General features: G+C 42.0%; 1 protein-coding gene across 1 annotated transcript in view; it reads left to right on the forward strand.

The window, feature by feature from the left end:
- The first annotated feature begins 1,265 nt into the window (after window positions 1-1,265).
- The window catches only part of CTTNBP2 (cortactin binding protein 2), an 88,729-nt gene continuing 75,090 nt past the window's right edge, over window positions 1,266-14,904 (forward strand). Inside the window, exons 1-2 of the mRNA XM_059817022.1 lie at window positions 1,266-1,334; window positions 13,153-13,260. Of these exons, the coding sequence (XP_059673005.1) occupies window positions 1,266-1,334; window positions 13,153-13,260 (177 nt within the window). The remainder of the gene's footprint in view (window positions 1,335-13,152; window positions 13,261-14,904) is intronic.

Raw genomic sequence — 14,904 nt, forward strand, 5'->3', positions numbered from 1 at the left:
GTAAAGGGGGAAAAGTTCATACATGTTTTTACTTACATCCTTAGGTACAGCATGCTTAGAAGAATATTTGCTGTCCTTGATCAAGGGAAGGCATTGGCCCATTTCCTTATGGTCATGGTGCTAGGGGAGTTCAGCACGAACCTAGACCTGAAGCAGCCCTATGAAAGGAGAAGACTGGCAAGGCTCAGAGGAGCCTGCTGTTGGTGGAAGTTGTATGTGGCTGCAGTGTAAACAGTGTTGCAAATTCAGCTTATAATGGATGTAAGTTGGTTCCAGAAGAGGGTACATTTGGATTTGGTTTTGGTGTATAGCTCACCCAGTAGGTTCCCATTGCTGGGGGGAAGCAGCGGGGTGAAGCAGAGGGGCGAGACCTTGAGAAACATCCTCTGGAGGCAGACAGTGCAGCACAGATGGAGGAGTGCTCCTGGAAGGGGGGAACGTTTGGCCTGTGTGCTAGTGGGTTCAGCTCAGCAGCCCGAACCTTCCTCTGGAGGAGTTAGAACAGGCTTCAGCTTCAGTACCAGCCTGCAAAGGGCAGCCCCAGGCCAGGGTGGGGGCTGAGAGGCACCGAAGCGTTGGGCCTGACACATTGAGCCCGGATGAAGCTTCACCCTCACAGAGGCTCTGAAGCCACCCTACCTTGAAAATAAGCCCGTAAGCAAGGGCTGGTGGCAGAAATGTCCTCCCTCAGCTGCTCCACGGGGGACTGGGAAAGGTGAGTCTGTGAGCATCCCCAGAAGGAAAGAGACAAAGAGATGCCCTCCCCTCAAAGGCTTCAGCTGGTTTAAGGATCTCACCGATAAGGTGGGCGAAGCCCATTGTAAAAACCCTTTTTTTATCGCCCCATCCATAACCTTTCCTTTCATTCTCCTGCTCCCAAGCCACGGGGAAGGGAGGAGAGCGGTGCCTGCGTGGGGCCCGGGCAGCGCAGTGGCGGGGGCACTCCCCTCAGCTACCATTGCGCGCCGGCAGCCCGCGGTGGGGTCCCGCTCCCCCCCCTCCGCCTGGCTTTGGGCCGCCTTATGGCGGACGGGGAGGGGGTGGGTGAGGAAAGCGGAGCGCCCGTCGGCGGGAGTCGCTCGCCTCGGCCGGCGAAGGGGGCGGCTCGGCTTCGGCAGCCTCGCCCGCGCGGCGCCGGAGGGGTTAAGCGCCCCCGCTCCTGGTGGGCTCGCTGCCGGCGGGGAGGGGGTTAAGCGCCTGGCGGCGGCGGCTGCCGCCACTCGGCTCCGCGCTGCTCTCCGCGCCGGAGCCGTTACAGCGGGAAGATGGCGACGGAGGGCGCAAGCGGCGAGCCGGGCTCTGGCGGACGGGAGGACTCAGCGGCCACGGCAGCGGTAACCGGCTTGGCGGGAGCGGGGGGTTCGACCCAGCCGGGGCGAGGAGGGCTCCCTGTGCGGATGGGACGAAGAGGCGCTCGGAGACCTGCCTCCCCCGCTCCCTCCCTCCTCCCTCCTTCTCCCCCGGGGCGGGACGGGGCTCGGCTGCAGCGGGTCCCGCAGCAGAGCCCCGTCCCGCCCCGGGGGAGAAGAGAGAGGGGCGCGGGGTCTCCCTCCCTGCCGGCCTCCCTGTTCGCCTCCACGGGGGCGGAGGGTTTTCCTCCGCATTGTTCCTTCCCGCTGCCCTGGCGCGGGGTCGGCGTGCGGCGCCCGTGAGGGGGCACGGAGCGGGGGGTCCGCTCCCCGGTCTCGGCTCTCTCACACCCACCCCCTTTTTCCCGCCGCTCGCCATAGCGAGGGCGGCTGCGCCCCGTCTCTCCGGGCGGGCTGAGGAGGTGACAGCGGCCGGGGCGGTGGGAGCTGTCAGACCAGGCGGAGGGGGGGGTGGGGGGAGAAGCGTTGATCTTAACCCTTTGCCGGGCCCGCAAGGAGTTTGCTTTCTCTTTCCTTCCTCCCCTGTGGCGTTTTCGGCGCCGGGGCAGCGTCCCCTGCCCTCCCGCCCCGAGCGCCAGCGTGTGGAGCCGTCTCCACTCCCTGGGCCTGCGCCCCAGGGGCAGGATCTGTCCACCGGCTTAAAACATCCCCAAAAGCCGAGCAGAAACCCCCCTCCCGGCGTGTCCTCTCTGCGGGTGGGTGAGGCGCCTGGGGAGGTGGGGGGACGCGGTCTGGTGCCAGCCGGTTAAAACGGTGCCGGGTGGAGGCTGCGCTCCCCTTGGCGAGCGGCGGGCTCCTCTCTCCTGCTCACCGGCCCGACCCCCTGGCAGGGGAGCAGGGGTTCGCCCCCTCGGGCGGCCTGCGCCTTGGGTGGGCCCCCGGCTCCTCACCCGTGCGGTGGCAGCCCGGCAGCTCTCCCTCGCCCGGCGCATCCCGGACCTGGCGTGGTCAAAGCTGCCTGGGGACCGAGCGGGGCTAAGCAGCCCGTGTTAGCCGCCTGCTTGACAGCCGTCCTGAGAGCGGGGTGGCCAGGTCCGAAATCAGGCTGTAAGCGCTCGGCCTCGTAACGACGTGCAAAGTTTAGGGCAGTACAACCGCTGTGGTGCACGTTTTGCTTGGGATCGTTTCTGAAGGTGATGACCCTCGAAGGGAGGGGTCACTAGTTACCGTGAAATCGAGGTTATTGCTGGCATGTTTTTTTATTATTTTGTTTTCATTCAAACAGGCACTAGTTCTTATCTGAAACCCTGTTCCAACTGTGCACTTAATCTTCCTTGCATGCTTTAACTTCTGCATTGTTGTGGAAATTGAGTTTTACTTAAGAAAGGTAAACCTTACATAGTGAATTTTTATAACATCATTATCTTTTAAAACAATGACATAACCATGACATAAACGAATATCCAAGGTAAGAATTCATAAAAGCAGACTATTAAATATTTTAAAGCCCTAGTTTTGAGTAAAAAATATTTATACTGTGTTCTTTAGTATACTCATATTATTACTGCCTTGGGTTTCAGTGTTAAAAACTTAAACGAGTAGCTCATAATCAAGTAGCACTCTGATATTGTCCTGTTAGGCAGTGCAGTGTAAGCCACTCATGCAATTTGGTGTTCTCATTGTGGAAGGTAGGAGCATTAACTCTACACTGCACACTGCTTTTAAAATATTTTTTTTAAATTGAAGAGATGCTAGGAAGTAACGTGTGTTGCTCCCTAACAAAAGTAATAGCTATACTTAAGCAATACCAAAATATTTTTTAAATTATTACCTTTATTTTTAATTTGCCTTCAGTCATTAAATATTGAATATTCCTTTTCATCTTTTTTTCCTTGCCAATATAAATGCTGTGTTGTTGATTTCATTTTATCTCTGGTACAGCAAAGTAAAAAGAAATCCTCTGTGCAATGAAAAGATTTAAGAAAATATTTATAGACTACTCCAATAGTCCTTTTGAAGGGCTAGTATGAATAGTTTATTTTCTGTCTTTAAACTCAAGGTACAGAATTATGAATTGGATCATCTTGCTTACTTTTAGGATGACAGTACACATCCAGGTGACTATCTTGTAAGTCACACTACACTTCAACTTATAATGAAATACTGTTTTCAGTGCAGTTTTAGATTTTTTCTTTTTCTTTTTTTCAGTTTTCAGAATTCTGATTGCACAAATGGTGCAGTAAAATTCTGTAAGAACAGTATTTGTAATAGTAGTTTGTTAATGTATAAATTTTATGGTGTAAGCAGGAGATGTATAACATGGGATGGGTACAGTAGGGTTTCTGGATACTAAATTCTGTTACTACATCTTGGTACACTTTCAGTAACATCACTGGAAAAAAAGACTTTTTTTGCTGCTTTTAGAAGCACTGTAGAAAAGGATTAAAAGTGCCCCCCTCCCTCCTCCCTTTACATTCACCAGGGAATTTGACTGAAAAAACCTAGACTGTTCTATAGTGTGTTACATTTAGGAGCAAAGCTGATAGTCTTGTCATTCTGAGTTTCCTTGGATGGAACACAGCATTTGGTAAGCCCACCACTACTTTCCCACAAAATACTGGCATTTTTATAGTGGTAAGGATGACAAGGAAAAATGGCAGGGGAGTGGTTCTGGTCCTTTTTTCATACCTGCACAGCTTGATTGCACTGAAGCCAGTGAAATTGTGTTGGTGCAATTTGGACTAGAATTGAGAGAAAACATATGTGTGTATTTTAAAACATCTTTGAATGACTTCCATCTGCATAATGTCTACCAATAATGATTATATAATAGCAAGAAATAATCCAATTTGACAGTCTTTTTGTTGAAACATTGAACATCAGCCTGCTGCACATAGATGTCTGGCTTGTCACACGTAGCTTCAGTGTAGCTTTAACAAAGCCTATGAAAAGTCTGTTACATCAAACACGAAGTTTGTTAAAATTATTCAGTAAAATTTCTGGGTTTGATTTTGCTTGACCGGTGATCAAAAGCATAAATGTTATTTTTCTCTGAAAGACAGTACCTTCCGCTGTCTGTAAAGCTGTACATACAGAGGATATGGGTAGAGTGGAATCTTGACTCCTCTAAAGTGAGTAGCGATTTTGCTGCTGTCTTCATCAGTCAAAATTTCATTGAGAATGACGTGTGCATACCCAAAAGGATCAGTCTGGGTTGCTATGGGTCACATAACAGTACAAAAAAGTTGCACTACAGAAAAAACTGTCAATATTAAAAAAACACGATAAATGGAGAGAAATTCCGCGACACTTTGTGGTGACATTGTGTAGGATTTTATACTTAGCTTGGTATATTCACTATTTATTGATTTGCAAGAATGCTTGTAATAGAACTGCCATTCTTGTCAATGTAGCGAAATGCTAAATAATGGTTTGATTAGATCAATTGTACAGGCTGATCTAGATCAGTTGGAAAGATTCTTATCTGAAAAATATTACAAGTAGTAGAAAATGAGACCATAACCCTTGAAAAGCAAAAACTATATCTCTTATTAGGGATTACATCCTGGAAAACTGTCACTTGCAAAAGGACTTTGATTAACTACCACTGTCCTCATCTGAATACAAGTTCTCAGTGTAGCATTATCATTCAGAGAAGTTATTTTCATCTGGTCAGATGCGCAATGCTGTTGTGGTGTTCCAACATGTAGGTGAGATGCAAAGACAGCACAGTTCTATCAGTTTTAGTTCTGCTGCTCCTCTGTGATGAGAGACTGGTCTTGATCCATCTTGCAGTGATATACTTCAAATCTCATTTCTGCCTCTCCTCCCCCTACTCCAAACTACAGCATTGCCTTTTCTGTGCCTTCTATTCCACGACCTGCAGAACAGCCTCTCTTCCCTTCTTTTTCTCATCCTGGGGGATGAGAAAAGAAAGCCACTGAATGTAGTCCACCTTGTAAATGTTCCTTTCTCTTCCAAATGAGGACTTGTCACGCTGTCTGTCATTAAAGGTGAAATGCTGAGGGGCGATGCTGTGAGCCGGATGTGTGAAAGTGGCATGGAGGTGCAAATCGGTAGGAGGCAGTACGTCCTGTTGTTTTCCCAACAGCTTTGACTTCATTTGTGTAAGTGTCAGAGGTGGTATAGCAAGATAGGAATAGAGATGGAAATTGGGATGGGAAGGAAAGAGCTCAGGAAGCCAACAGCTTGAGGTCTGCCTCTGCACCCAGTCCTACCCAAGAAAAGGATCAGTTGATTTACAATACATGCGTAATCCTTGAATATGTAAACGGAAAGGTGTCAAGTAGGCTTAGGGCAGAGGTACTGCCTCTGTGGTATGTGAATTTAAGCTTTCTTGGGCATGGATTTTTGGTTCTATTGTAGCACAGGGTAAGGAAGGCAATTCTGGAAGACTGAAAGATAGCTTCTGGAAAACTTCTAAAGATAGCTTCAACAATGTGTACCTGTATCTGGATCTAATCATACACTACTTGACTTAGGAGTGATTTATCTGAAAGCGACTTTCTGAATAGAAATTACCTGTTAAATTTAAGTAAGAGTTTAAACATGGTTATTGAAGGGTTGTGGGCCTAGATCCATAAAAAAAAGACTTAGTTACCTAACTTGCACTGAAATAAAAAATGACTAAGTGACTGTTAATAGATTGCAAACATGTTTTAACAGCTATGACAGTATCTGGGTATGTGTAAAGGTCAGTGTCTTACTAATTTTGGAGGGGTCGGGGGCTGGGTTTTTTATTTCTAAAATAAATTTCCCAGTTTTGAGGCATATTTATGGTTAATGTTGAAGCTGTTGAAAATTTTGCAGTTAGCTCAAGCCAGAAAAACCCACAACAACTAAACAAAACCTCCTCCATACCTTTTAAAGAAAACCTTTGGAAAACTCAGAAAGCAAAGGAGTTGTGCTTGGGGAAGAGGAGGGCAGAATAAGCAGGTAACTTCATGTGGTGAACAATCCGATCCAATAAAAGTCACCGAGCTAATGGATGGGCATGATTAAATGCACGTACAGTCCCCTCGTGATCCCTCAGATATGATTGTATGAAATTTTGTGTAAGTCCTGGATGTTAACATCAAATGATATTCTCTTCAGCAAGAAACTTGGTCTTATTTGAGGAGCAAGTTCCACAGCATTGCTTTTCCTTGAAAGTTATTTCTCTGCCTTCATATTTGTTTCTGTTGCCAAGAACATTCCTATAGGTCAGATCTTACTTCTTAAGTTCATCTTGGAGTGGGGTGGGAAATGGACATGTATTTTTGTGTCGGATAATTTCTAGAGAAGCATGGGGTCACAGACTCTTACCCTCGTTTCAGACTAAATAACAAGCCTTCCACAGCCAAAGCAATAAATTGTGGTTTTCCCTGAAGTATTAATGAATACTGTGTGGATATTATAACCACTTCTTTTAATACTCTGTTTGCAGAGTTTTCTTTATTAGAAAAGGGTTAGGATTCATTTGACCATGTACCCATGTTTATGTTGACCTAGGTCTTGAAACTTCCTTTTATAGTTGGTGAAGTTGGTTAGAAGGAATAACCTGTTTTAGAAACAGGTTTGTGAGCTTTTCTGTTTTTTAGTGAAGTGACTGAGGCAGCTGACTCTTGGAGGTATGGATGGGGTTCAAGACACTTAAATTTAGGTGTCTACATGTACATGTACAGTCAGTGGAAATCTGACCAATACAGTCAGTGGAGCCATGAGCAAATAGTTCTGGTGGCTGGTTAGCTGAATAACTTTCCTGGCTGTTTTGACTAGGCTGATCAGTTCTCCGTTGAAAATAAAGGGACATTAGGTACCTAGCTTACATAGCTCACACCTACCTTTAGGTGTCTTAGTCCTATCTTGAGGGCTTCTTTTAGTGGCCCATATGTGATACTCTGGGGTATCCCAGCTGGCCTCCTCTACCAGTCCAGATGGCATGGATGATTCTCCTAAGTCCTGTATCATATCTACCTGTCCCAAAATGATATCTCTGATCCCCTGGACATTTCAAATTGCACTACATTCTTCTGTGTAGGCAACTAAATAGATCTTTATACTTGGTCAGATGAGTTGTACCTGGGGGACATACTTGGTGTTGTAAAATGTATGAATCAGGGTTGTGTTCCCCTGGTGCAGTTGTTTCATGGATCTGACAGATGTGAGGCCATCATGATATTAAAAGCTTACTTTGTATAGCCTATTAAGTAATAGCAAACCTTTTTATTTTTAGAACCTCATCTTGGAAGTCTGCTTTGTGAATCCTCAGGAGGATTCTTGTGTGTATTTAATGGAACTCAATATAAAATACATAACAAAGGTAGATATGTACCTTTCCGTTCCCTTCTGAAAGGAGTCTTTTTTTCTTTTTTTTTTTACAGCTTTTCCCTATGTGTTTTCCTGTACACGCTTTTTATGCTTCTCCTCCCTTGCCTTTCCACTTCAGTCCTCAATTATGCTCCACAGGTTTCTTTCCCAAGTCCTGGGTTATTACCTAGCTCCATCTTTAAAGAGTCTATGTAGCTGCTTTCTGAGCAGGAAGAAGCTTGTTTTCCATGGTCATTTGTGATTAATCCACAGCTAAGTTGTTTTTTGCCTCTGTTTTGCTTAGGGAAGGTACAAAGCTGTGGCTTTTATACTTTACTTATTCAGACTTCTGCTGAAGGCAGCAGAGTTTGTAACAGCTGCTGTGGTAGCACAATGAACAGCACTCTCAGCTCCTGAAGTTGCCAGTACTATCAACTGGGCTAGGCCAGCAAAACCAAACTATTGGCACTGCCAATCCCCCACAAGAAATTTTCTTTTTTTTTTTGAGGGAGAATGGTGGGATAAATTTAACCCTAAAGACTTTTACCGTCTCTGCTCTAAATAGCTATGCATGTGGGAAAGAGTACCTTCTGTTCCTGTGCCTCTTGGTGACCTTCCAATTTTATCCTCTTTCTGTCTTTTTGGAAGACAATGGAGGTAGGAAAATGCCTGTCCAGGTTGATCACTGCTGTCCTAAGTGGTCCTTCTCTTGTTCAGAAGAGATGCTTTTGTCTTCTTTTTGGTTCTTGGTAATGAACCAATTTTAATCTTTAGCAATGCAGGTTGTCATGTTGCCTGTACTCTTTCTGTGATGCATACACAGGTGGTTGAATGAGTTTTAGCTGATTAGCTGTTTGCTCTATTGTCAATGCACTTGCTGTCAGGCAACACACACACCTTACAAAACTGATCTGAAAAATAACGTGGAGTTTTAGAGACATAAAGGACTGAAGTTATAGTCTTTTTCAGGTACTTTATTCTTATAAATCAAATAAACCAGACATTTTAAAATCCGAATGATGTAGAGAAAAAAACTCTTTTGTGTTTTGGTTGTGTATGCCAAATGTCACCCTGGAGCAACATATTCGTATATCTCTGTTATAAAACCAATATAATGGATGGCTCAGTTACATAGTTGTAAGATTGTTGGTTAAATTGTTACAGTTTGGAACTCCACCAGAGGTATTGTAGCTAAACCCCAGATGACACATAAGCCATGAGCTACTAATGCAGTCTTTATTTTCTGGAGATCTGAGACTTATTGCTGCACTGAAAGATGTTAGGAAGATTACTCTTCTGGATCTAAACAACAGTTTTCTCTATGATTTAGGCAAACAGTGCTCCATCTGAATAAGAACTTCAGGCAAGCCTGCCATGACTGACATCTTGATCCCCAGAAGATGGCAGGGAGTGTTTAAAAGGGAGGACAGTTTTATTTCATCATAGGCTTTATCTACTCAAATCTTAAAAATATTTTTGCAACTATGCCTGAGAATATATTAAATCTTTAAACTGTGTATTTTGGTCCAGTTAGGGTAAGCTACGGTATAGCTCCGTAAGTGCTGATTCAGAGATGTGCATGGAGAGAAGGTATGGTAGCTTCTTCAGCAACTGCCATGCAAACTCTTACCGTGTGTGAGGGGATTCAAGGCTGCTTATCCATAGTGAACAAATCTAAGATGTCCTTAAAGTACTGGAAAAAAGTGGTCATTCCAGTTTCAGAATTTGTCAGATAAAGCTTTGATAAGAAAGCCTCACTGGGCATAAACTTATTCATAAACAAGACTTGAAAAATTATGTCCTTCTCTTTCATCCTAAAAAGCTCTTAAATTCTTTATTTTACTTTTTCTGTTTGTGTGTCTTTTCTGGTTGATTTTGGACATCAGTTTTGGGAAATTTTGTTTGTTTTTTGTATGTATGTGAAGACTTGTCTGATAGAGTGTGTAGCATGGAGAGTGTAGGTAGTAATAGATTATGTTTTCTCTGCTTAATAAATCAGAAGGCATCAACCAAACTAGCTGATGGCAGACTGACGGCAAAAGTGGTGGTTCTTCATAAAATGTGTAGTTGTACTGTGGAATGTTGTGGATGCTAAAATTACATAGAAATTCAAAAAGCAACGGGGCAAATTCACAACAGGTATGTCAGTCAAGGGCTACTACGTGCAAAATCACAATTTCTGGCTCAGAAGGTGCATAAGCTGAAAATTGCTGGAGGCTGGGAGAGTATTTCTGGGAAGTATCATTATATCATTATGCGCTTGCCTTGCTCTGGTACTGATTTCAAGGCATCCATTATTGGCTGCTTTTGGAGACAGGATGCTCGGCTAAGTGGGTTTTTAGTCTGGTGTGCTAGAACTGTTAATATATGAAGTGGTTTTGCTAGTTCTTATTTCAAGTTTTTAAAATAAAAAATAAAAAAACTAAGTTGTGTATCTTGTTGGTATGTCTTTCTATTAACTTTTTTGTGTGTTTATTTATATCTAACTATAAATTACCAGAGAGCATTTTTAATTGCTTGTTATTGCTGTCTTTTCATATGTTCTAGTTCAGGGTGTGTACTTGAGCAAAATCTAATTGCGTGATCAGATGCTTAGTTAAAAAAGCTCATCACTGCATTACATATGTTGAAGAATGCCTCTGGTTTGTTAAGAATGTAAGAGTGTTTTCATTTATGTCTTGTGGAAGACTGTATGAGAAGTTTCACCTGTGATGTACAATCAGTCTGTTGACAAAGAGCTGCCCTGTGTTATACATCCTGACAAGCTGAACTTACTGACTTGGAGAAAAGAATAGGATCACGTTTCTTGCACTGTACTTTTGTGGATGCCCTTCTTAACTTTGCCTTTGTCTATCAGAAACTTTGGGTGCCTTTTTTGTCAGAGGAGGCAAGCGTATTTTAGAAAGGGAAGATAATGTAGTGGTTAAACCACTGAATGGAGACTTAAAAGGCTGTTACTGAATGTTGTGTTTTATACTACTTGCTTTCTATGTTGTTTGGGAAAAAAAAAAACCACCTCTGCATCAGTTTTCCATCTGAAAAATGGAGACAGTTTTTCTCTATTGTAAAGGAAGCCACATGAATAAATCAATTGCTGTCCTTGAGCTATTAGATATTATGAAGTGGTTCATAAAAGAAGGAAGGTGGGTAAGTGGGTCCTGCTACCTGACTGAATTAAATTTAGTAGTTAGAAGTGCTGAGAGTGAAATCTGCTGCAGCCTATAAGGTAAAACCTAGTCTACTGACACTAGATTGTATGAGGAACTGTATACGTTTAGTAACTTTTCACTTCATACTTGTCCATAGATTGGTGAGCACTGTATAGAATTGTGAGGAGCACTGTGAGAGGCTGCTGCAGTGTATGTTGGGAAAAAGCCTTCAGAGAAACAGGTTGCTTTTCTTGATCCATTGGCAGGGAGGGTAAGAGGTATCTTTTGGATTAGAGGAATAGCTGACCCAGGCAGCAAAAATAGAGGATAACTATTGTTTAGTCTAGAAATATTGTTTAGAGTGGATGGCCCTGTCCCCGAAACAAGTTGAGCTTAATAGAAATCATTGCTCCTCGTGTTGATCTATGTTGCTCACATAAATGAAGAAGCTTAATCCAATGTACATTGTATGCAAATAGCTAAAGTTCTGGCGTACAGTTCTCACTAGCCATTTGTGCACCTCTGTGTGTTTTAAATACAAAGTAAAAATAGAACACAGAGTAAATCTAATACAGTTACAGCTTTTGGGTAGTTTTGATCTATGGCCTTCTAGTCTGAGGGAAGAACAACTGTTTTGCCATCCTCTTACCTTGAGAAAGCAGAAATGGTACTTGCTTTAATTTTTATTGGATATTCCTGCGATGAATTTAAGCTCCTGGGTGACTGAACTCTTAGATTTTACGTCCTTCAGGGAAAATAGACAGTATATCCAGATACACAGTTCAGCTAATCTGGTAATTGATTACTTCATATTGAAGACAGCTGAGTGTCTGCATCTCAGGGCTTTGCGAGGAGACACATCTACATCATGGTGAGGACTCTAGTATTTCCTTCGCAGTGAATAGCGTATTGGAAATCAAGCTGGTCAGCGGAACCTAGCACATGGGATAAATACTGTTTTCTCTCCCTTAAAATGATCCCATTCTAATTTCATTAAGCGTCTACTTGTGTTAGCATTGTGGATATTGGTGAACAAGGGATTTGTATTAATCTTACCTACTACCTTTGTGATTTTGTAAATATTAATAACATTCCCCCCCACCTCCAAAACCAAGACTTCCAGCCTTGTAGTCTTTCTTTGTATCATAGTTACTCCTTTCTTCATCCTTTTAGTTGGCCAATTCTATACCTTTAGATGAGGACTTTATGCAGTACTTGACATATGGGTTTATCAGGGTTTTATATAGCGGCAAAATGAGGATGTTAACCTTATAAGTGAGGAATTATGTGCCAGCTCCCACATGAGGCAGACGTCCCTGCCACTTCTCTGTCCTTTTTCCAGGTTATTGGTGAAGAAGTTGAATAAAGCTGATCCCAGAGGTGCCCCATGGCTTACCTTGAAAAGTGGTTGTTACCCATAGTGTCTGCTTCCTATCCATCTTTTCATCCAATACTGTTGGATAGGAGTTTCTGTAATAATATTTGATATAGAACCTTGTCCAAAACTTCTTGAAAATCCAAATATATTAGTGTCCAGTGGATCCCCTTTACCCATGTGTTTATTGACATTGTTATAGAATTATAGCAGTTCATGACATAGATTTGGTTTTACGGAAGCCTTACTGATATTCCCAGCCTACAGTGTTTATACATGTGCTCAGTGATCTTATTCGTCAGTATAAACTCATTCTACTGTCTTGCTAGGGGTAGAAGTCAGACTTACACTGATCTTGGTGACTGTGGAGTGAGAAGATATTGTTGCTATGAACTGTTGTTTGTCAGTGCCTCTTAAACCTGAACTGTACCCTCCAGCCAAACAAATGGGATTGCAAGTAAAGCATACAAATAAGATTTCACATCTTTTCACAACTTATGCTTCAAAAATTCACATTTAGCCCAGTGTACTGGGATGACTTGGTAGTTGTCTGCAACCGAGGCACAGGTTACACTGGATTAGGTGTGCTGTGGTTTAGGTTCTTTCACCCTCTCTTGCTTTCACCCCTGATGTGCTATTTCAGGTCTGCTGAATTGTTTTCAGTCTCCGTGAGGCTGCGTATGGGAACTGTCAGTCACAAAGTTAGTTTCTTTACCATTTCACCCTTATCATTCACAAGACTTTGCAGGAGCAATTCCTTGCAACAGCATAGGAATTGAAACAGTATCATACTGGAGTGCTTTTAATTTCTTCACTTTAAATAAAAAGAATCACACTATTTGCTATTAATTTTGACTTTATATACTACAAATAAAGCCACCTCAACTTTTGACAGTTACAGATGTTTGAGGAACCCCTAATTAGGATGCTGATATGTCTATGTTTCAGATCTACAGTAACTGTTGCAGTCAGTTAGTTAGTGTGTTCATCAGTGCTTTGTTTCTTACAGAAAAGAGAGTTTGATGTGGATAACTTGAGCAAGCCAGAATTGCGAATGCTTTTGAGTGTGATGGAAGGAGAACTAGAAGCACGAGACCTTGTAATTGAAGCCTTGCGGGTAAGTTACTGGGTTGTTGTGTTTGGTTTTTTTTTTTTTTAAATTATCTTTTGCCACTTACTTTATACTGTGCATAGAATATTATTAGTGGAAGAGTAAATTGTGATTTTTAAAGTTTTAGGTTGACTAAATCTCGGTAATCACAAAATATGTTCTTGTTTAATTGTTGCCATTCAGTAATTCTATGTAATTTTGGTATAAAATACCAACAAAATTTCAGATAAATAAGCGCAAAAACTGCAAAATTACTTCCTCTTTAAATTCTTTTATATTGTAGAGTCTGTTATTTGTGAAAGGAAGGAGTAACTTCATTCAGTCCATTCGTCATTTGTTCTAATGGTCTATATATTTGTGCATCTAGTCTATTCAATGTATTCATTTTCTGTGAGAAGGAAGGAGGGACAAAATTGGATGGTCATATCCACTTAGGGAAAAGTTTTTGTGATTTTTTTTTTTTTTTGTTTTGTGCCTTTTTTTTACTTTTTTTTACATTAGAGTTAAATACGGGTTATATACTCTTAACAGCACTCACAAATACTTGATTAGATTTTTGCTGTGCTAGGCACATGTGAAGGTTGGTTTTCTGCTTCAGAAGGTTGCAGTCTGAAAGGTAACTTAGAAAGTTGACTGCAAATGTACAAACAAAACTGTATTTTAATCAAAAGATTATAAATTTTTGTGACTGTAATGACTTTAAAATTGATCCGGAACAGCATAAAATTTAACAGAGCTGCCAAACAGACTGCGGGTTTAGGGAGGAAAACAGCCTTACATGGTTTGAAAATATTTATAGCTTCATAGTTGGATAGAGGGAAATTATGCTCTTTAAGGTCTCTTAAAGCAAAACCTCAATGTAATAAACTGTATCTAATGTTAGTTTTTAGTAGTATGTGTAATGATTATGAAGTAGTGTGGGAACATTTTCCACTTGTAATGTCACAGTAACAATTGTAAATGCATTTTTATTCAATTTTAATTTGTTTTGTGATGGCTTCAGATCAGTTGATGCAAATGGAGTTTTAAAGTAGCTGGCATTGATGCACCTGCATTAATAACTAAAGACTTTATAGCTATAAACCTCTCTTACACAATTTTCATTTTGTAATGACAATAAGACACTGGAAGCAATATGTTTCTGGGGGATTACTACACTTCAAAGTTATTTGGTGTTTGGCCTTCAGGTATATGCATATGTTGAAATGTATTGCTTTTCCATCTAGCTGTTTTACAATTTCACATCTCACTTGCTTGGACTAGGACTTTTTATTTTCCTTGACTGCCAGTTAAGGTTTTGTAAAAGGGGAAACAATATGCAGACCACATCCAGAATCTCTTTTTTTTGACTTTACTAACTTTGGAGAAATGCAAATAGAATACTCGGACAATTTTCTCTAATACATATTCATGAACAAGCTACTATACTACATACCAAATAATGGATGTATTGAAATCGAATGATAGTAAAAAAAAAAAAATCTAGGAAAAAAAAAAAGAAGAATGCAAAACACATTTAATGATAGTAAATATTAAACATTCAGGATAGTGCAGTCCCAGGAGAGACAAACTCTACATCAGATTCCCATGCACCTGCTGAAATGGGTAGTATGTACCCAGGGGGTTTTGGTGACTAATATAGATCAATGT

This window comes from Gavia stellata, chromosome 4 (assembly GCF_030936135.1).
Source record: "Gavia stellata isolate bGavSte3 chromosome 4, bGavSte3.hap2, whole genome shotgun sequence".
Classification (NCBI taxonomy): Eukaryota; Metazoa; Chordata; class Aves; order Gaviiformes; family Gaviidae; genus Gavia; species Gavia stellata.